The following is a 21,073-nucleotide window of genomic DNA, read 5'->3' as shown; positions in this document are numbered from 1 at the left end:
ATGTAAGGTCCGAACTCCAAACCACGTAATCCGACAGGTCGGAGAGAGAAAAAAAAGGTGAACACACAGAGAGACACAGACACAGATACAGAGAAGAGAAAGAGAAAGAAAGATTCAGACTTTTTGGTGAAACGAAATATAAAAAAAAAGTTGTGGGTTATGCTTGGTGGAGGAGAAGGGAAGGTGGGCTCATCAGAGAAGGAGACAAAGTGATCATTCACCGTCGTCTTCTAGTTCTGGTTCTAGTTCTAAAATGGATGGTAATGGTGAGGGGGTTGCGGTTTTGGAACCTCAACCTTCTTCTTCTGGAGTTTCATGCTCGATTTGCTTGGATTTGGTCTTGAATATTAATGGGGGAAGATCCAGGGCTAAACTGCAATGTGGCCATGAGTTCCATCTGGGTAAGACTGATTTTGTTCTTGTTTTTGTGGCAGTTTTTTTTTAGTGGGTTGTGAAGAAAATTTGGTTCTTGATTGAAATTGTTGAATTATGTGGAACTTTGGCATCTGGGTTTGTCTTAAAACAGAAGCAGTAAGGCAAAAATATTGGGGTTATGTAGAATAAAGTTGAATTTCGGAAAGAGTATTGTGTTGTATCATTGTGAGGTAAGATTTTTCTCTTACTATTTGATGTATGATTGTTTGGTTTTTTATGTGGTAATACTTGATAATTTTGTGGTTGTAGAAATTTAAGTGCTTGTAATATACGGTATAGATATGTTTTTTGTTTTTGAAGGGTATCTTCACGGTTTCAAATGTTAATGCATGTAGACCCTTGGTTGAATTTCACAGAGAATTGAGCTTGCTGGAGAAATCTTGTAAAGAACAATTATGGTGTTGGTAATAGTGAAAATAAAGGAGAGAAGTGTGAGCATAATTGGATAGTGATACTGTTGCCCATTTGGTGTTGATATGAGTTTAGATCTCAAAATTTTGTCAATTCTTGGTTATGACAATATATGCTATCAATTGAATTTACTAGAAGAAAAAAGTGTAGACCATGAATGGATATTTTAAAAAGAGATGAAGGACTTCACACTTTGATTGTTGGAGTAATTAATGGCTGTCAAAAATTACAAAGGCTTTGTTTTGCAGGAACTGATACTTGTCCCAAGGCATAGTAATTTGATTAATTTATATTTCGTTTTCTTTTTTGGGTGTAGATTGATGGTTGTATTAGTTTCAAGGAGATATGAAACAATGCTTTTTGCATGATTCAGATGTTGAAAAATCAAGCAAAATACTTGTTTCAGCCAAAAACTTTTACGTAAAATACTATACTACCAAATATTTATAATGTTAAGTTTGGATTGGTATCAACTAGAAATATGATTTCGATGATGATCGTTTTGGTATTATTATTAAGAACATTTGAGCTGCTGCATTTACATAGATTTGTCAATTTCTTTCCACGCGAATGACCTGAAGCAATCTTTTCCACTCAGATTCTCATACTCCAGAAGGTCCTTTTATGCTTCTTTTACCTTATATCATAAGGTCCAATGCATCGGTCTTTATAGTTAGTTAGGGAAAGCACTAAAAGAGGATGTAGTACTGTTCTGAAGGGGAAAGAGAGTTCTAAGGGGAATTGAGTTCAATGGGCGGGAAACTATTTTGCTGAAGTTCAAATTGTGAACTTCATTTTAAACAGAGCTCAATGCTTGCACTATTTCTTGGTGCATGCCTTTTGCAGACAAGATAGTTTTAGTGGATGACACTAGAAATGGAGTAACGCCAAGGTGGAAATCTGAATGAATGCTTTAGAATTTAATGACATTAGGTTAAGCAGGTCTAAAACAGAGCTCATGGAATGTAAATTTAGTAAAGTTAGAAACAAAATTGAAGTAGTTTTAAAATTTAATGTGTGTTTAGTTAAGTTAGAATCTAAGATAAAACAGTTGTAAAACTTAATGGTCAAGAGATACCAAAGAGTAAGTGTTTAACTATATCTTGGATCCCTAATTTATAAGGATAGAGAGGTGAAAAGGGATGTAAATCATAGAATAAGAGCATAATGGATGAAGTGTAGAAGGTAGGGGTGTTCATTGGTTAGTGCAGCCGGTTTTGGGGGAGTTTTTTTTTTTTTGTCCACACCAACCTAGTTGGTTTTCTCAAATTACAAATTGCCACTGCACTGGGTCAGAAAGTTGAGAATTGGGAGGCGGTTTTGGTTGATGTGGTGGTCAATTACCGAGGTGATAAAAAAACTATTTTAAACAAGCTGGAGAGAGAGAGAGAGCCAAATGGGGTGTATCTAAGCCAATAACAACTGTGACTAAGATGTTCTATTTTGAACCTTCTGATGACACCTACTCTTGTGTGCCAAAACACCCATACACAATCAAAGCTGGAGTGATTGATCTTTCTTTCTTTTTTTAGGGGGGGGGGGGGTGTGGTGGGGGGAGAATGTGACAGAGGTGTGGCAATTATTTTTGGGAAAAAGATCTGATTTTTTTTTTTTTTGGGGATCTCATTTTTGTTGGAGGGTTGGAATTGGGGGGGTGGGGTGGGGTGTGGCGTTCAGGAAGTTGACTAAAGATATGGGTAACTCCTGTAGATTAAAATGAAGAAAAAGAAAAATGTGGGAATGTTTCTTAAGATGGTTTGTAATGTGTAATGGAGAGTGATTAATGCACTTTGATTCAAGTTGAAAGAATGAAAGGAGGTGAGTGAGACCTAAAATAATAGTAGTAAAAGTAATGAAAAAAGTAAATGTTCCACGTGGAGTAGGCAGCGATTCTTTGTGTTGGGGTCTTAATGGAAATGGTAAGTTTGATACCCGTTCTTTTTACAATGAGTTAAGGACGACTCCCAACTCTATCCTTCTTTGGAAGGGCATTTGGAAATCAAAGGTTCCCAAAAGGGTGGCTTTTTTTCTATGGACGGCAGCTCATGATTGCATTCTTACATTGGATAATCTCATGCTTAGAGGTCGCCCTTTGGCAAATTGATGTTTTATGTGCCAGTGCAGTGGGGAATCTGTGGATCATCTCGTTATTCACTGTCATGTGGCGAATTCTTTATGGGTTTTTATGCTTTAGGCTTTCAGTATTCAGTGGGTCTTGCCCAGCTCTGTGGCGGAATTATAATTTTGTTGGAATCATTGGCTTGGGAAACATGATTCAGATATTTGGAATTTAATCCCAAGATGTTTGATGTGGACTGTATGGATGGAGCGTAATCGTCGGTCCTTCGAAGATTTTGAGAAGTCTTTGGTTGAGTTAATAGGCCTGTGCTAGAACAGTCGTTTTGATTGGTCTTGGTGCTGGGGTTTTACAGAATGTTCTTCTATTGTTAAGTGTTTTTCTTCTCTTAGTTTAGTCTCTTGATTGTTTTCTGTGGTGTTCTGTTTTGTGCTTTGCTGTGTTCATTCTCATGAAAACATTGTATGTTTCTTTTTCCATTTTCATCAGTAATAATTCTTATATTACCTATCAAAAAAAAAAAAAAAAAGTAAATGTTAATAAGGAGGTGATAGAGAGTACGATTTTGGACAGGATAGAATGGCAAAGAAGAATTTCTGTGACTGGCTTTGATTTAGTCTATTGAGGATCCATAGCAAACCTCAAACTTTTGGGACTAGCACAGTAGTGCTCTGTTCTGTTGTTGTATTTTAAATGAGTTTGCAATTATGGTGTACTGATTCAGGTTTTGGTTCTGTAAATTGAGAGCTTTGCATGACTTGAGTGAGGGAGATCATGTTTGAAATTGAACACCCTTGTATTCTAAAACCTAAAGATCACACTAGAATTGTTCAATTTTCTTGGAGTACAGATTCAATTCATAGAGACATACACAATATAAGTAGCAAAAATGTATCTGAGCATCCAATAACCTTCCTTACTTCTGCAGATACGATTATGATGAGAATTACAAACTTGTCAAAATGTAAATGTGATGATATCACTAACTGCATAGGTCTCATTGGTTGCATCTCAAATGATGTCTCCTGAATATGTGCTTTGGGAAAAATATGAATACATATTGCATATCATTAATTTTTGTGAAAAGATATGAATCCCATTCTTTATGGTTTGGACTATGGGTTGACTTTGAATTTCCCTCAAATAATGTGTGCATGCATATGCACCACACACATAGATACATGTGGCAGTACAATGTCTAATACTTCTTCTTATGGCGTCTTCTCCCTTCAAATGTTAATTTTATGTCATGACTAGGAAAGTAAGACCCTTTATGATGCTCTCTTCTTCTGCATGTATTTACTTGTTTTGCAGACTGTATTGGCTCGGCATTTAACATGAAGGGAGCAATGCAGTGCCCAAATTGCCGAAAGGTTGAGAAAGGCCAATGGTTATATGCCAATGGCTCTGCTCGTTCATTTCCTGAGTCTAGTATGGATGACTGGAATCCTGATGAGGATCCCTATGACTTAAATTACCCTGAAATGGTAAAACATTACTACTTTATCTTTTGATAGTATAGAGCTCAATGTTGTAAAACTGATATTTCTCAACCTGCCAAGTTCTGAACAGGCATCCAGCGACTCTGAAACAACATTTTCTTCACATCAGCGTCTTTGTGTTTGCATAGATTTTGGGCTTTTGCAATTCTCTCTCTCTGTGCATGGGTCATTAACAATAAGCTCTATTACAGGCTATGGAAATCCCTAAAACAGATAGAGATCTTTTAAACGTATTCTTTTTGGCACTTTATTTTTTGAAGAGTTGAAATCCCTTAATACCAAAAACCGCTAATGCCAAACTATTGAGGATATCCTTCTCTCCTTTTCCAAGATAAAAAGGAAATACTCTCTCCAATTTTTTTTTTTTTTTTTGAAAAGTAAGATGTTTATTGATATCAAAAAAGGAATTCCTCATTATTGTTGAACTACTCATTTTTTTTTGCATATCTGCCTATAGCCGGCATGGTTCGTGTTATCTTACTGCATTTATAATTTTGATCATGTTTTTTGAATGTCTTTTGCAGCCATTTAGAGTTCACTGGTGTCCATTTGGTGAATTGGCTCGAATTCCTACATCTTTTGAGTAAGCAAGATCTTTGTTTTGTGGTTTACATTCGATTCGTTTTCATTAATTCCTCATGTAGTTTGTGCTTGGTTACAAATACTAATTTGTGTGAATCACTCCTGCCAGGAGCTTATGTGCTTGTACTAGTGTACATTACACTGCTTCTTATCTTTGAGGCCTGGGATTTTGATTTGGAGGATAAATTTATACAATAAGTGCTATGATTTTTTTTTTGGCGGGAGAAAAGGGGGTTGCGGGGGGAGTAGGATTCAGGATACCTTGGTTCTCTCACTTTATATGGAGTAGATCATTTCAAAATTCATGTTAGATCCCTGTGAGACTATTGTTCATTAAAATTCTCCCTAACTGTTATGTTGATTTTTATTTTAATCATCAATTTTTATTGAGCATTTGCTATAGACTCTAAGCTCTGGCATTCTTTGGTGAGATATTTAGGTGAACTTGAGTAGCATTTACTATTCTGATGAACTTCACCCTCTATATTCTGCTTAAGAAATTGGTCAGCCCCCTTCCCAACACTATCATCCATTGTTGTCTCTTACACGTTGATTCTGTCTTTCAGGGAAGTGGAATCTCCTTCAACCACTTGTAAGTGTTGAGTTATTTATATCAAGAGTTAAAATTTCTTCATTGCCACCATTAATATATAACACAACAACATAATTTCTTCTCCATGTAGATCATGACATGCGGGAACACCATGGCATGCCTGCTGAACACACTGCTCCATCATCTCTGCCTCATTCGTATGTTGCATACTTTGGACCAATTCCACATGCATCCTCAAGATCTAGTGATAGCATTGATGATCCTAACTTCAATTATCCCTGGAATGGTCTATCTGGACACAATGATATGTTTAATCCCCATAGTTTTCCTGCCATTAGCATCCAATACCATACTTTGGGTCGCCATTCCCCTCCCTTCTCCCAATTTGGTAGCCATATCAATGGTGCTGATCCAGCTTCTATGCAACCTGCAACACAGGGATCTACTCACAGTGATTCTGATGCTACAACAAGGTCCAGATCTTTCCCATATCCGCTTGTCTTTGCTCATGGGTAAGCTTTCTAGGCCAAGGTTCCCCCCTTTTTTTTTGAGGAAAAAATCACAGTAAGCATGGAGCACTGCTGGTAAAAGTGCGGGGTGCACTTTAGCGCAAAGGTCTCCTGGAGCCTAGACGCAAAGCACAAGCGCATGCCTGATTGAAGTGAAGTGCACATTTAAAAAAAATAAAAAATTTGAAGATAATTATTAATGAGCAATAAAACAATCAAATGATCAAATAATCATGTAAATTGAAATAAATTTTTTTATATAATACATATAACATTTATATTAGCCCCTACTTTTGCAATTTTAACACAAAAATTGCAAGTCAAGTCATTTTATTTTTTAGATCAGCTAAATAGGAGTACTTCCATGCAATAGCCTTCTTAAATATCCGGTAGGCATAATGCTCTATGACTAATCACTAATATTAGTTAATAATTTAATCACTTAATGACTATAAGTCTATAAGATTTAATCAATTAAGTTTTAAGTGCTATGTTCAACATCAACTACCGAAGTAACTAAGCAATTACCAGAAATATGGTAATTGGTTCCAAGCAGTTATTCAAAGGGGAAAGAATAAAATATAAAGAAGAACAAGATGGGCAGGGAGAAAAAACCAAGAAAAAATAAAATAGAGAAGCATTGGGGGTTGTGGGTTTCAAGACAAGTTATACAAAAAAAATGCCAAATCAATGGTTTATATCAATAATGTTAAGATCCTATAACTACAGCTCAGTCTTTCTTTTTTTTTTGAAAAATATAAAACAGTGCCAAAAAAAAAGGGCGCTTAAAGCGCAAAGAAAGCATTCCTAAAACACGCTTCCTTGAATGCGCCTCACTTTAAAGGCAAAAAGCATTGGAGCCCTGGTGCTTCGTGCTTTGTGCTTAAGTGCGCTTTTACCAACACTAGCATGGAGATTGCTTTCTAATCTCCTCATTTGCCAACTTTCTCTGAAATATTTGGGCTCGCTGTTGGGTACTACCTATAAAGAGGAGACAATTTGGAATCTTGTTTTGGAGAAGATATAGTGGTGTTTAGCTAGATGGAAGATGTTGTATTTATCTAAAGGGGTAAGTTAACTCTTATTAATTGTACTATTTCCAGCTTGCCTACTTATTTTATCTACCTCCTGTCCCAGTGAAGGCGGTTAATCATATGGAGAAATTACAAAGAGATTTTCCTTGGAGTGGTATTGATGCTCCTAAGGTAACTCTGGTGAAATAGTCTAAGGTTTATGAGCCAGTGCAGAATGGCGGGTTAGACATTAGGCGTTTGAGAAGATTTAATACTACCATGCTAGGCAAATGGTTATGGAGGTATGGAACGGAGACAGATGCCCTTTGGAGGAGGGTCATTTAGGCAAAATATGGGGATGGGTGGTTGGTGTACAAAACTCGTGTTAGGAACCTATGGTGTTAGTGTGTGGAAAACCATTAGAAGTGGTTAGTTGGCTTTTTCTAAGTTTCTTCGGTATGATGTTGATGATGGTACTAGGGTGAAGTTCTAGGAGGATGTGTGGTGTGAGGATTGTTCTCTTAAAGAAGCTTTTCTAAAGTTGTATGGTATTAGTCGGGCAAGGAAGTCTTCTATGTCAGAGGTTATGCGTTCCTATGATGGGAGGCTTCATTGGGACATCCAATTTTGTTGTCTAGTACAGGATTGGGAGTCAGAAGCTTTGGATTTGTTTTTGGATATGCTTTATTCCATGGATGTACTGGGCTATGGTGCTGATGAAGTTTGTTGGAAGCTAGCAATGAGAAGAGGTTTTGAGGTTAGAGCTTGTTGGATGCGTTCCTCCTAGAGTAGCGTTCTTTTCTTGAACTGCCACTTTAGGTAAGATTTTAACCACAGATATTCTTTGGATTAGACATGGTGCAGTCCTAGATTGGTGCTATATGTGCAAAAGGTGTGGGGAATTGGTGGATTGTCTTTTTCTTCATTGTCCTACAACATATGAGTTTTGGTCTATGGTCTTCTGTTTGCTTGGTATTCATTGGGTTATGCTGCAAAAAGTTATTGAGTTGTTAGCTTCTTGATAGGGCAAGTTTGGAAGACATAGAAATATAGATTTTTAGAGGATTGTGCCACATTGTTTGTTTTGGTCTAGATGCTTTGAGGATTGTGAACGGTTTATCCTTGATATAAAGTATTTTTCCTTTTGTACTCTCCTCGAATGGATCTTAGTTTTGCCTTCATGTTCTTGTTTATCCCTCCCTATCCTTCTTGATCATTGTAATTTGGGTTTTTAAATTCTGCCACTATAGTGCATTTCTAGTGTACTTGGTTTAGCTATTTTGGCTATTTTTAAAAATAGAAGTTCTTATGTTATTATCAACAACAACAACAAAAATCTCCTCATTTGCCAACTACCAAACGGAAAATTGTTTATGGTGGACTATTGCTTTGCAAGGCAATGACGCTGGTTATTGCATAAACCTCTACTTGAGTTCTTTAATAGTTCTACTTAGTGTGTGTTTGGCTCCAGTTTAAAAAGCTAGGTTATTTTACTATTTAACTTATTTTTGTTACTATTTATGGGCCCCACTGCACTTTTTGGTATTATTTATGGGTCTTACTATACTATTTCAGCTAATATTTTACCTTTATTTTCAATACTTTCAGCAAAAAGTTTTCAATTTAAGCAATATAAACGGATTTCAAATAGACCCTTAGACTGCTTATCAAAAAAAGTTATGCTAAGTTCTACTTAGACTGATAGACATGTATTTCTAACACGAACAGTTGTAAGAAACATGTGTGCTCTTTGCTAACAACGCCAAGGGTATTCAATATAGTATAAATTACTTTTAATCACCTTATAGTCTTGAATGGAATATTGATGTTAGTGGCACTATGGTTTTGCAGTTCATTAACAGTAGTTGAGGCATGAACCTCTTAAGTAATTTCTTTTAATGTCTGCTTAGATACTTACTCTTTTAGTTCTAATAGTTGTGAGAAACATGTGTTCTCTTTGCTGACATAGCCAAGGGTATTTGACACAGACTCTGCACGTCTTTTTGTCATTCTCGCATCTTTGATTGCAAATTTAACGGTTTACTTAAAGGAGTGTTCCATTATGAAAATTTAATTAGTGAAATACCCAGATTGTTCTTTATATGAGCTGTGGACTAAATATTCTTTGCCCCTACTCTTTGTAGGTCTGGTCCTAGGGCTGGGAGCTCATTTGTCTCCTCAGCTGTTCCTCGTTATCCAGGGTCCAATGTTCATACCCATGAAATGATACAGGTTTCCCATGCGTTTCATCTTCAGCAACGACCTAGCAATTCACTAGGCATGCCCTCACCTATCATTCCTGCTGTCAGGAGAATCGATAGTCCTGGGGGTTTGCCGCCAGTAGTGCCAGCATCTCTACAACCTGATGGCAATGGCGGTTTTCATATCTATCCTCCTCAAACTCCTGTCCCAAACCTACATGAAGCTGAAAATCCTTTGCCAAATCAATTTCATGTGTGGGAAAGAGAGCACTTCTCTCGTTTCCCTCCTGTATTATCTGATATGGACTCAGCATGGGGGCAATATCATTACGCTGCTGGTGACTCTGATTCGGTCAACAGGTCTGGTGGCTTATGGCATAGGCAACTCTGATTCTGTCAAGAGGTCTGGTGGCTTATGGCATAGGCACTGGTCCTAGAGGACCTGCTCCCCTACTGTGGTTGCAAATGTTTATCAATCAATTTATCCATACTTTTAAATGAATCGCATCTAAATTATGATGGATAACAAACTCAATTGTGGGTATTCATAAACATTTGTCCATTTTTGTACATTTAAAAAAAAAAAAAAAAACTTATTGTTATGTAACCTCTTGAACTTGTAAATCTTTGACAATCTAGTGGTGCTATAACATTTTCTTTTTATTGAGTGTTTTGCTTAAACTTCCCATGGATGCTTGTATTGCAATTTGGCACTAGCTTTATTGAATTTCCAGGGAAGTACAGGGCCTGGCCTGATGTAGAAATTGGTAAACAAAAAGTTACCTTAATATGTGGTGTATTACAGTTTCTGGGTCGACTTGTATTATCTTCACAAGTTGTCGCTCATATACATTTATTGGTCTTGAAACATGCAGATTGTTACCAATAGAATATATTAAAGCGACCTACTTCGTCAGTTCACAGTTGGAAATGCAACTCTACAAAACTATTTTAAGCCACAGTTGTGAGAAATAATTACCTAAGTAAGGTAAAATCATTCAGTATACCCGATGTATTACACCTTTCTCATGTAAAAGCGAACTCAATATTTAAGGCTCATACCTAAGTATATTTATATAAGATAGGTATAAAATATAGTTTACTCACCGAAATTATGCACTGAATTATTCATACCGAGCTAGTTAAATGTTTGCTTTAGTGAAAATTCCAATGCATATTTTCAGCATTGGCAGAGTTATCCTTTATTAAAAGAGTAATGATTATTGCACACATTTATACACATGTTTGTTATAACTAAAATTTTCATTTTGAAGTCATAATTTTAGTTAAAAACAAGCATGCGTGTGCTGATGCTTGTGTGTAAGAGTTATTTCCCTTATTAAAAGTAAAATTGTGAGTTAATTTCTCAAATCAAGCTGTGGAGGGAAAGAATTCTCGTTCTCTTAACATGCAAACGTTAATGCAATGAAATAGAAGACATGAAAACCCTGTTACAAATTATTGATCAATAATGTTACTTTGTACATATTGGTTCTCATAAGCAACATAACACCCCTACAGTTGTCCCATAATATGAACAGAGCCTACTGAAAGTGAGAATGAGCGAGAGATAATGGATTCTTCTCAAGTTCAATAACTCCACCCAAGTTGATGCTTCTTCCCTTCAAAAACTTGGAGTACCATTTTGCATAGAGCTTGGGATATCTATTCAAATCCGGGTCATCCAAATCCACATGGTTTATGCCATAGCTATATCCATAGCCACCAATTAACTCAAATATATCCAGGAAAGCCCATGTGAAATAACCTCTTGTGTTCCATTCCTTCAACCAAAAAAAAAAAAAAAAGGAAGAATTAAATGAAGGCAAGGAAAAGGAAATGCAATCAATTTAGAATTTTCTTTTTGTTAAAAAAATAGTTACACACATCTATCATATCAAATAATTTTTTTATTTATTGATTGTTAAGGATGGGGGAATTTGAACTTGGGTGTCTCCATTGTAGATACCAAGGTGCTAATTGAGCTACAAGCCTTTTGGCATATCAACTAAACAAATTTGAACAAAGGTGTAGTCTATATTCATAGTCTCCTACCATAAATTATGATAGTGCACATTGGAGTTCTACTAATGCTAAACTAGTTTACGATGACATAAATCCATTACAGACCTTTTCCATAATGGTCACATGCTTAGATTGGAAGTAAAAGTTCTCCACAAGTGTGTTAATAGTCCATTAGAAGACCATATTCGACTCAAGTCGACCTAATTTTTTTTTGTTGCTAAACCTTTTAAATAGTTCTACAATTTGACTGGCGCCATTATCCATAGAAAACTTACAATGCTGTCATCCACCATGTGACCATTATAAAAAGGACCACTACTTGAGGAAGCTTTCACATCAACTCATGCCTCATGGTGAGGATCAAATGTCACAAGTTAAGTGCTTGCTAATCAAGTGATGTGGGACTCAGTGTACACCTTCGCAACACACACTCATATAGTCTAGCAATTTTTCTTCGTTCTTTGTGCTGCAATTCCTGTGTATCCATTGAGAAAGACAGAGGAGGGGGAGGGGGGGGTTGGGAGAGTTTAATTGGTCTTGCCAACAATGAAACATCTTGATTTTATTTAGGATTACCATTTCCAAATGTTGCTTTGCATCTTAAAAGTCCTTATATTCCCTCTTAGAAATGAGTGGGGTTAAGATAGCAATATGGGCCCACAGAAAACATACAATTAGGAAACATTGGCAAAAGAGGGGGTTGGAGAGAAATCTATTAATCTACTTTGTGTTGAATATAGAAGTTGAACATCTGATCACATGTTTTTATTGAAAGAATGACCTGCTTAGCCCCCACAATGGTCATAGAAGGAATTTTAGAATTCAATTAATGGTACTTCACTAGGAAAGGTTTGAATGAAGTATGCATACCTCAATGCATCAAGCACACCTCCAATGTATCCATGCATATATTTCACCCTTGCTATGTCGTCCAATGTTGAATTTCTTTGCATCCGCTGATCTAACAAGACATCCCATGACAAGTTTGATCAATCAGATATAAAACATGATGAAAAGACATTGCGTGATTAGCATTACAACCCAACCCAACCCAACCTTGCCTAACCCATCAAATGCCAACATGACAAATCATACCATATGCAGGTTCCACTGGTTCACCATGAAAGTACTTATAATAAGATGGTGGAAAGATTCTTGATTATTTCCAACAATGCCACAGCCATTCGGAGGTAGGGAACGTGCAGCCACAGTGATCAATCATTATCGTGCTGTGTCTCATACTTAATGCAAGATTGCCAACCATCTAATGGATTTACAGGACCAAAAAAATTCAAGATTGAAATGATTCAAAAATTCAGCTACTTGCTTGTTCAACACAATTAATCTATTTAGACTTCATTTGAGGGGGAAAAAACAGATTTGTATATGGTCAATTGACTTGCAAATTTTCTTGCTGTCCCAGAGGCTTTCCTCCAAGAGTTCACTTCCAAAAGAAAAGGCCAGGGAAAGAAAAGGAAGAAAAACAGAGAAATAAAATGATAAAGGAGCAACTACTCAAGAGTGAGTGTGTGAGAAGGAGAGAGAGACCATTTTCATAAATGTAAATAGGAGGGTTGCCAAAATCTTGCTTGACATATTCCAGCACTGCTTGCAGACACCAGGGCATAATAGGAAACTGAGTAAAATAAGGCTGGTTAGCGAAGGGTGAATGATATAAACAAACTCAATCATATGTCCAGGCAGAAAAAATTGCCTAATCCGCAGTTTATTTTTGAAGTCTCACCTCAAATGCTGATGAGCTATCCTGAATTACTGCCACAACCAGAAAATCACAGAGTTACTTCTATTCATCTTTCATAAATTACAAAGACTAGTAGAGGTTTATTTGAACTGAAAGACACACTTGGTGGAGTATATTGGCCTAGTCTAAATTTCCATTGAGTTAAAAGACATGTATGAAAGGCAGTGTAATACACAAACAATTTTTAAAGGTCGGGTATGTGAAACGAGATAGTAATTAAATCAGAGGGGCAAAATTGACTCAGTGAAACTTGACAGGATCAGTGATTTGAAATAGTTCTCACTTTGTAATAATAATAGATAAAGACTTACCGGTTAGCTCTATTTCTGCATCCATGAAGACGTCTCTATATACCATCTTCAGACCGTTGGAGATGTCTTTGACATCCATACTGATGTAATGTATTACCCCTATGAAGTCAAATGAACCCTTTACCAATTTGGATTCATGATCTGTGAAGACTGGCATTCTAGCCCCCGCATTTTGCTTCATTATATTGGGATAGTCTCCAAACACCAATGGATTGAGAAACCTGCAATACAGTGCAGGTGTACTATAGTCAGAGGCTTTGAATAATCAAGTCTCAAATTCAACATAAACTTGACTAGAGGAATTCTCATCTTCCTCCCAATTATTACCACTATTTTGGCCCACACAGGATTGACATTACCATAAGCAGAATTAGAATGAGTTGAAATGAAGTTCAACATGTAGTGACACCATGATCCAAACTAGAAAATTTTAAGAGAAAAAATGGTATCAATTCTAGCATTTATTATTCACCAGCCAATTCGGTGGCGACTTCAGGAATTTTGTCCAGAGTGTTTCTATTCCACTTTGGTCATTTCAGTCTATTTCGGGTGTTTCAGGACATTTCGGTAAATACAGGCTGAAATTCAAAATTTGGCAAGCATGAAGTTTGTACTTAAAAAAAAAATTCTTAAAACTAAAACAAAATTGCATTCTGTACACCGAAAAACCTCAAAAGGGAAAAAAAAAAAATTAATGAACAAAGGTACCGGCACAATAAACTATAATTTCATTTGAAATATTAATAAAATTATTAATTATTGTTTTTTAGTTGTTTCATAAATTTTTTTGTCTTTTATAAACCATAATTTGTTGTATTGTTGTTTCATTAATTATTAAATTATTAATTGTTGTTTAGCCTAACATATTTAATTTGTTTGTCTTGTATTAGTTAATTAAATTATTAGTTATTGTTGTTTAGTTACTTCACATTTTTTTTACTAACTATTAGGAATCTAACACACACCCCACTATGCGTTAGCACACACCTCTACCTCTGCATGCCATTTAGTTCAAAATTTGTTTGGCATAAAATTTTTAAAGGTGTTCCTGATATTGCTCGAGGGTATTCCTATTTTTTTTAAGGGTAAACAAATAAAAAAAAAATTAAATTATTATATATAAAAAAAAAAATTCAAGCCAGGGTGTTCCTAGGAACACCCTGGCTTCTGAGTGGCGTCGCCACTGCCAGCCATAATTGAATGCATAGGCCCTTTGAGTTGCGACTTGCGATTGCATCTTCTTTTGTGTCTGTTAGAGGAACAAACCCCGGCATATTTATGCTAAGCCCTATCAATCCATATTGTTTGTCCTACAACATAACATGTGCTCTAAAATCCATTAACATTTCCTTCACAAATAAATTCCTCTGTAGATTCAGCATTAGAATGGGAAGTCAAATATTTTATCAAATAATTACTAACTAGAAGAAAGTCTATTGGGATTCTGGAGCATAATTCTGCGTCTTAGCTTCACTAGTGTAACATATATTGACAATATTGACTGATTGATATACCACAAATAAATTGCTTAATATGGAAAATTTCATATGATACCCGATATTTTTTCTGGTACAATCTTGCAGCTGAAGCACGTGCCAAAAAGATACTATGACTGCTATGTATGGCTCAGATGAAGAGTTGCCCCTAGAGCAGTATCCATATGGAGGAGAACATCGCTGAGGTGGCAGAAATCCCAAGTCATAGCCTTCATACACGAACGCATTGGGCTCGTTAATAGTTATCCAGAATGAAACCCGATCTCCAAATTCTCTGAAGCAGACCTCCGCATATTCCGTGAAGTCTCTCCTACATGCAGATATAAATAGTTTATTGTATTGATCATCCTATGCTGTCCTTGATTAACAAGTGTTAAGAACTATACACTATCTTTCGACTAACCCATCCTCCATACTTATCTTCAAGTGCCTGAGGAAGATCATAATTGTGTAATGTAACATGTGGGTTGGATTCCTGCAAAATCAATAGACCAAGAAATATTTAGACGAAACAAAAGTTCCAAGGTGTGGTTAGCTTAGCAATTTGGGAATGCTAAGCAAACTAGATTATTTATAGATTATGATATGGAAGTTTGGCTTTAATTATGGCTGACAAGTTCATTGATGAGATTGTTGTAATATTGTAAACCCTTTGGATTGATAGGCCCTCTCCCATCTGTTAGACAAAACATGTGCACACAACTGCTAAAAATTTAATGATTTTTATTTAGTTAGTAGATCATAGTTGGGTCATCATACTTGGGATAAGTCTTGACCATGAGATGGAAAATCTATAGGCATCGAGGCCTATGTCCACCATGAGTTGCACACCTTCCTGCAAGAGATACAAAAACTTAGAGATATGTGGACTGGACTCCAGCAAAATTTAGAGAGATGTAATTTAAACAAAATGAATATGGTATTTGTTGGTTCAGCCCCATTTGTATAATCATTGGAACTTATATCATGAAAGGAATAATTTTTTTCTTTTATGACAATGAGAGGATTAATTGACCTCAAACCATGAATCATTCATACTAAAGGATTGTTGATCAAGGCATAAGAACCTTGTATTTTTGGTACCCATCATATGCTACATCTCTAGTTGCTCCATGTGCTTTCCCTGAAATTTGAGAAGGAAAATTTTAAGATTATGCCAAAAAATCACATTAATTTATTTTATTGTTATCTCATTAATGTCTCATTAATTGACTAAGCTTACACCACATCTTTCTATATTCTTCATGTCTTTTAGTATACCCACCGTTTTAGTGTTTAAAAACAAAAACAAAAATAATACTGTAATAATTAAAAAACTTCAGATTGACAAAACATTTGAAAGAGAGAGAAAAAAGAATCTAAGTGGGCACCACACAGGTCTCCCACTACCTTCAAGACGTCGAAACCCCTACGGGTATTTTTTTTTTCTTTTTAAAATTAGTGGCTTAAATATGATTTAGGTTTGGTTGATTTGGTTGGATAATGTTTGTTTTGAATATATATACATAAGCAGAGAGAATATTTGGTGCGTAATGTAAAATTAAATTCTACTATGGTTTAATTTTAAATCATCTATAACATACATGCATACACAATTGCCTATATCATGTTTTAATGTCACACTATCAATGAGTAGAAGATGGTGAGAGAGTTGGGTATACTTTCATTTCATGGTATGAAATATATAAACACAATACAAATTAGTTGATTTTCATGGTTCCATTACTCTTTTCCATTTATCTTTGGTTTCATTATTTTTTTAAAAATTAATCTTATCTTAAGAATGCAACAAATATATAGTGAAACTACTAAGCTAATTTTTTATATCTCAAAATGCATATATTTTTTTACTTTACTCTTTCGCATTTGTCTTTGGTTTCATGATTTTTTTTTAAAATTAATCTTATCTTGGGAATGCTACAAATATGTAGTGAAACTACTAAACTAATTTTTAATATCTCAAAATGCATATTTTTTTACTTTTTTTTATTTTTTTTTTTACTTTTTCTTATAATATATGTATAACATTATCTAAAACCATTTTATATAAAATATCAAAAAATTATTTGTGTACGGACAACTTACTAGATAATCACAAAGATTTGCAAGAACAAGAGCCTCAATATTTTTCAGCTTATTGCTCTTTTAGCTTTCACTCATATATCATATAAACTATATAAAGTCGTTCTTCCTGGTTTTTATTGCTCAGAGAGAGGGCAAAATTTCTGACTTTTGTTTATTACTCAGTCTATTCTTGTACGTGGCATTGTCCTTCTGTGCATGGTTGAGTTCTACCAAGAGCCGGTGACAAATGTTCGTACAAACAAAGTGGTATAATTTTGGCTTTCCAAATTGAAGTAGCGGTTTATTTATTTTATGTTTGACGAATTTTTAAAATTTTCATAAAATAAAAACTTTTTCCTAAAATTGTTTATTAAAATTTCTGTGAACTAATGGATCGGTTGTTGCAGGTACAAGATGACTATCGAAAGGAGAATTTTGCGATTTCTACATGCACGGCTCATATGGACTAGGCGAAATGCAGCTCATTTTGGTCGGTCTGCTCATCCCATGCATGGCTAATAATAGAATCAACTCCAGGGCTGGTGCCTTGTTAATTGCAGGAATTTCTTGCAGAGCAGTTCAGGAAGATGAGCCCGACATGCCTGAATCAGCGGTGCTGCATCAGTGGCGCCCTCCCGAACCAGGATCCAGGATCCTCTAAGGTGAACTTTATTTGATGCGGCGGTTTTCAAGGAATCTAATTCTGCAGGAATTGGAGTAGTCATTGTTCGCGACTGGTGTGGACAAGCCATCGGAGCACTATCAATGTCTATTCCGTTGGCTAACTCAATCTCGGATATGGAAGCTTTAGCGTGTCGTCCGGCGGTTGAGTTCGCTGTTGAGGATATCTTTTTATTTTTATTTTTTTTAGAGATAGTTTCAAACCTATGACATCCACTTCTAATGATAGCTCTTTATCATCGTACCAAGACACCAATCCGTTTTTGGTGTAGGCTGAGATTGAACTTTCATATTTATTACACAACCATTAGAGACTTTACCAACTGAATTAACTACTTTACCAACTGAATTAACTGAGACCTACTTGTAAAAAATATCCTTAATTAGTCTTGTTCCATCTTTTTTGTTTGTCGATTTTGTTCATATTCCTCGTAGTGGTAATATTGTGGCGGATGCCTTGGCTAAAAGCTAAGGAGTTAGTTGGTTGTCAGGTTTGGTCTGCAGTAAATGTAATGCCTGTTGACATTGCCCCCTTCCTTGGTGGGTTTTGATGCTCACTAGTTGTCTGTTTTCAATATATCCCCAGGCTAATGGTCTGGTTTCTCAACTATATATATATATATATATATATATATATATATATATATATAAAATTATGAATGCTCGTTTATAGTACTTTATATTAAATTCTTAGGCTCTTGATGATTTTTAATTTTGTTAATTAATACTAATGAGAAACAAAATATCTTTTTTATTTTCAGAAAAAATTTAGAATCACAACCTTTTGTTTGTGTTACAATTTTATCACAGTTTTGATATGACAAACTGTAAGTGGTAAATAACAAATAGTGGGTCTATGGAAAACTAATAGTAAGTCAATCACTTATGTAGAACTAACATAGCATGTCCTCCTAGGTTAGAGGGAGCATCAAAAGTCTACTTGTAAGAAATCCATGAGGTTGGGATCATCAAAGTGACGACGATGAAATTGTGTGAAATTTGGTGACATAAAGGGACAATGTTGGGAACAAAAGTCCTGCCATTTTGGCAATGAGTGACACCACTTTTGGGGCAAATTTCTTTGTTTAGGCCACCTAATTCTTGTTTTGGCTATTTGTAGTAATTTTTATCTTCATTGTAACTTTTAAATTAAAATTAAGAATAAGTTTTTATCTATTTTGGGATGTCTAGTACAAACAGTAGGATTTGATTTTGTATTTATCTCAATTTTGCATTTTCCTATTTTGTCATCTATTACATGATTAGTTTGAGTTAGGGTTTTTAGGGAGTTTTCTTAGCCGTCCTAGGTTTTTTTTTTTTTTTTTAAATACTATTTAAACGTGTTGTAACCTTCAAGGAAATTCAGATTTTAGGCCAGTAAAATTAAAGAGTTTTCTTTTAAATTTCTAGTAGATTCCAGATTATATTACCTTATGGATTCAAAGAACCTTTCGTGAATTTGAGATTATCTTCGTGAAGTAAACATGTTTTGTTTCTTATGGTTTTCATACCGCATCAATAATAGTTAGCTACAGAAGATAATTATTACGGTAAAGATTGTGGTAAAGTCATCAATTCACATAAATGTACTGTGGATAAGTGGATTGATAGCTTGCTAGTTGAGGGAACGCATGTGCAAACACTACCAGTTGAGCATTCTGTCGCAAGGATAAACTGTGAAAAAAAAAAATCCAAAACAAACTTGTCATACGTATTGGAACTCTGAGACGTGCTCTACCCAAATCTAAAACAAGAAAGGTACAAGCCTACGACACTATTAGGCCGAGTCCATCCGATTAAAGCCCAATACCAATACCAATACCAATACCAATACCAGCACCTTTGAAAAATACATAAGTTCAGGATCGGTAGTGGATGCAGTAAGATGTGCCCAAAATGACTAGGATCCCAAAAAAATTGGACCCGGGCCCTATTGCTATAGAGTGGTAATTTCATACTTACTAGTCTTTACAGAGAATCAGTACTTAACTAATGTCTAGCCCGTGACTTCCTTAATTCTTCAAAAGTTTTTCACTTTTTTTTTTTCAGGTAACTTTTTCTTTAAGTTATAAGTTATTGGATAATTTTCCTATTAAAGTTGACGTGTGTGCAATAGGTACTGGCCAATGGCCCCTCTAATTTCAACAAGTTTATCTCGACACTGTAGTGTACCGTTCTATCATGGAGTGTTGGAAAATTGTTAGATATTGACATAGTAGTACCAATAATTATAATCATTTAATATAAGAATATGACATAAGTTCATAAGAGTACTTTGAAAAAGAATAATCTACCAAGTATACCCACAAATTCAATTCTATAAAAATCAAGCTTGTTCTTAATAATTTCCACAACCCCAAATGCTCAGCTAGCCTTAATTCTTTTTCTCCCTTGACATCAAAATCTTTGTTATATCATTCAAGCATGGGTGTCACCACTTATAACCAAGAATTCACCACCGCTGTAGCTCCTGCTAGGATGTTCAAGGCTTTTATCCTTGACTCCCACAACCTCATGCCCAAGCTCATGCCTCAGTCCATCAAAAGCGTTGAGTTCATTGAAGGAGATGGAGGCGTTGGCAGCATCAAAAAGACCACTTTCCATGAAGGTTAGTAACTTTGTTTTCACATTCATTAATAAGAAAGTTGCATTATAGTTTAGAATTACATTATAAAAAAAAAAAAAATGGACTCTTTTTTTGGTAGGGAGTCACTTCAAATACTTGAAGCACAAGATTGATGCGCTTGATGCTGAGAATTGCTCTTGCAAGTACAGTTTGATTGAAGGAGATGTGTTGGGTGACAAGCTTGAGTCAATTTCTTACGAGGTTAAGTTTGTGTCCACTGATGGAGGAAGCGTTTGCAAGATGATTAGCCATTATCACACAAAGGGTGACTTTGAGCTAAAGGAAGAGGACATCAAGGAGGGCAAGGACAAGGCTATGGGAATGTATAACATTGTGGAAGAATACCTCTCGGCCAATCCTAATGTCTATTGCGAAGCTAAATGTGCCTGTTAAGAGTCACTGCCTAATTAAATATATCCTTGGTTGTAAGAGTAGTAAAGTAAGATGTGTTTGCTTTATCTTTGTTTTGGTTTTGAATGGACAGCTTTTTGGATTGTTAATAAGAACCCTGCTACCTAGTGCTACTGCGGTGTAGTAATCACTATAGCATGGTTGCTTGAGGAGTTTGATACGAATACGCGAGGCATATTGTAGTAAAGAAAAATACTATGTATGTATTATGATTTATGAAAATACTATGTAGTCCACCTGTGGACGTTACTGATGTGTTAGGTTCTGATCTAGCTGGTGTGTACTTCAGCAGGTCCTGTCCTGAATCTATTTTTGTTCCTTAGTCTTTAATACAATTTTCCTTTTGACCACAAAAAAAAAAAAGGATTGTAGTAAAGTCATCTAAGATCGTTAAATTTTGATGTTTGTTTTCTC

At 35.5% G+C, this 21,073-nt stretch overlaps 2 protein-coding genes and 1 pseudogene across 2 annotated transcripts; 2 read left to right on the top strand and 1 right to left on the bottom strand.

Moving 5' to 3' along the window:
* LOC142613288 (E3 ubiquitin-protein ligase RFI2-like) lies at positions 1-9,946 on the top strand. The gene is made up of 6 exons (XM_075785575.1): positions 1-401; positions 4,238-4,410; positions 4,950-5,008; positions 5,574-5,599; positions 5,691-6,072; positions 9,227-9,946. The coding sequence occupies exons 1-6, from the start codon at positions 254-256 to the stop codon at positions 9,672-9,674; spliced, it is 1,236 nt and encodes a 411-aa protein (XP_075641690.1). The 5' UTR covers positions 1-253; the 3' UTR covers positions 9,675-9,946.
* Positions 9,947-10,827: 881 nt separating this feature from the next.
* Positions 10,828-15,983, bottom strand: LOC142613920 (beta-glucosidase 11-like; annotated as a pseudogene).
* A 3,872-nt stretch (positions 15,984-19,855) lies between these two features.
* On the top strand, positions 19,856-20,912 carry LOC142612602 (major strawberry allergen Fra a 1.04-like). The gene is made up of 2 exons (XM_075784707.1): positions 19,856-20,230; positions 20,328-20,912. The coding sequence occupies exons 1-2, from the start codon at positions 20,047-20,049 to the stop codon at positions 20,639-20,641; spliced, it is 498 nt and encodes a 165-aa protein (XP_075640822.1). The 5' UTR covers positions 19,856-20,046; the 3' UTR covers positions 20,642-20,912.
* The last annotated feature ends 161 nt before the right edge of the window (positions 20,913-21,073 follow it).

The sequence above is a fragment of the Castanea sativa genome, chromosome 10 (assembly GCF_040712315.1).
Source record: "Castanea sativa cultivar Marrone di Chiusa Pesio chromosome 10, ASM4071231v1".
In the NCBI taxonomy this organism is placed as follows: Eukaryota; Viridiplantae; Streptophyta; class Magnoliopsida; order Fagales; family Fagaceae; genus Castanea; species Castanea sativa.
The sequence above is the reverse complement of the archived record's forward strand: the minus strand, read 5'-3'. Positions and strand labels throughout refer to the sequence as shown.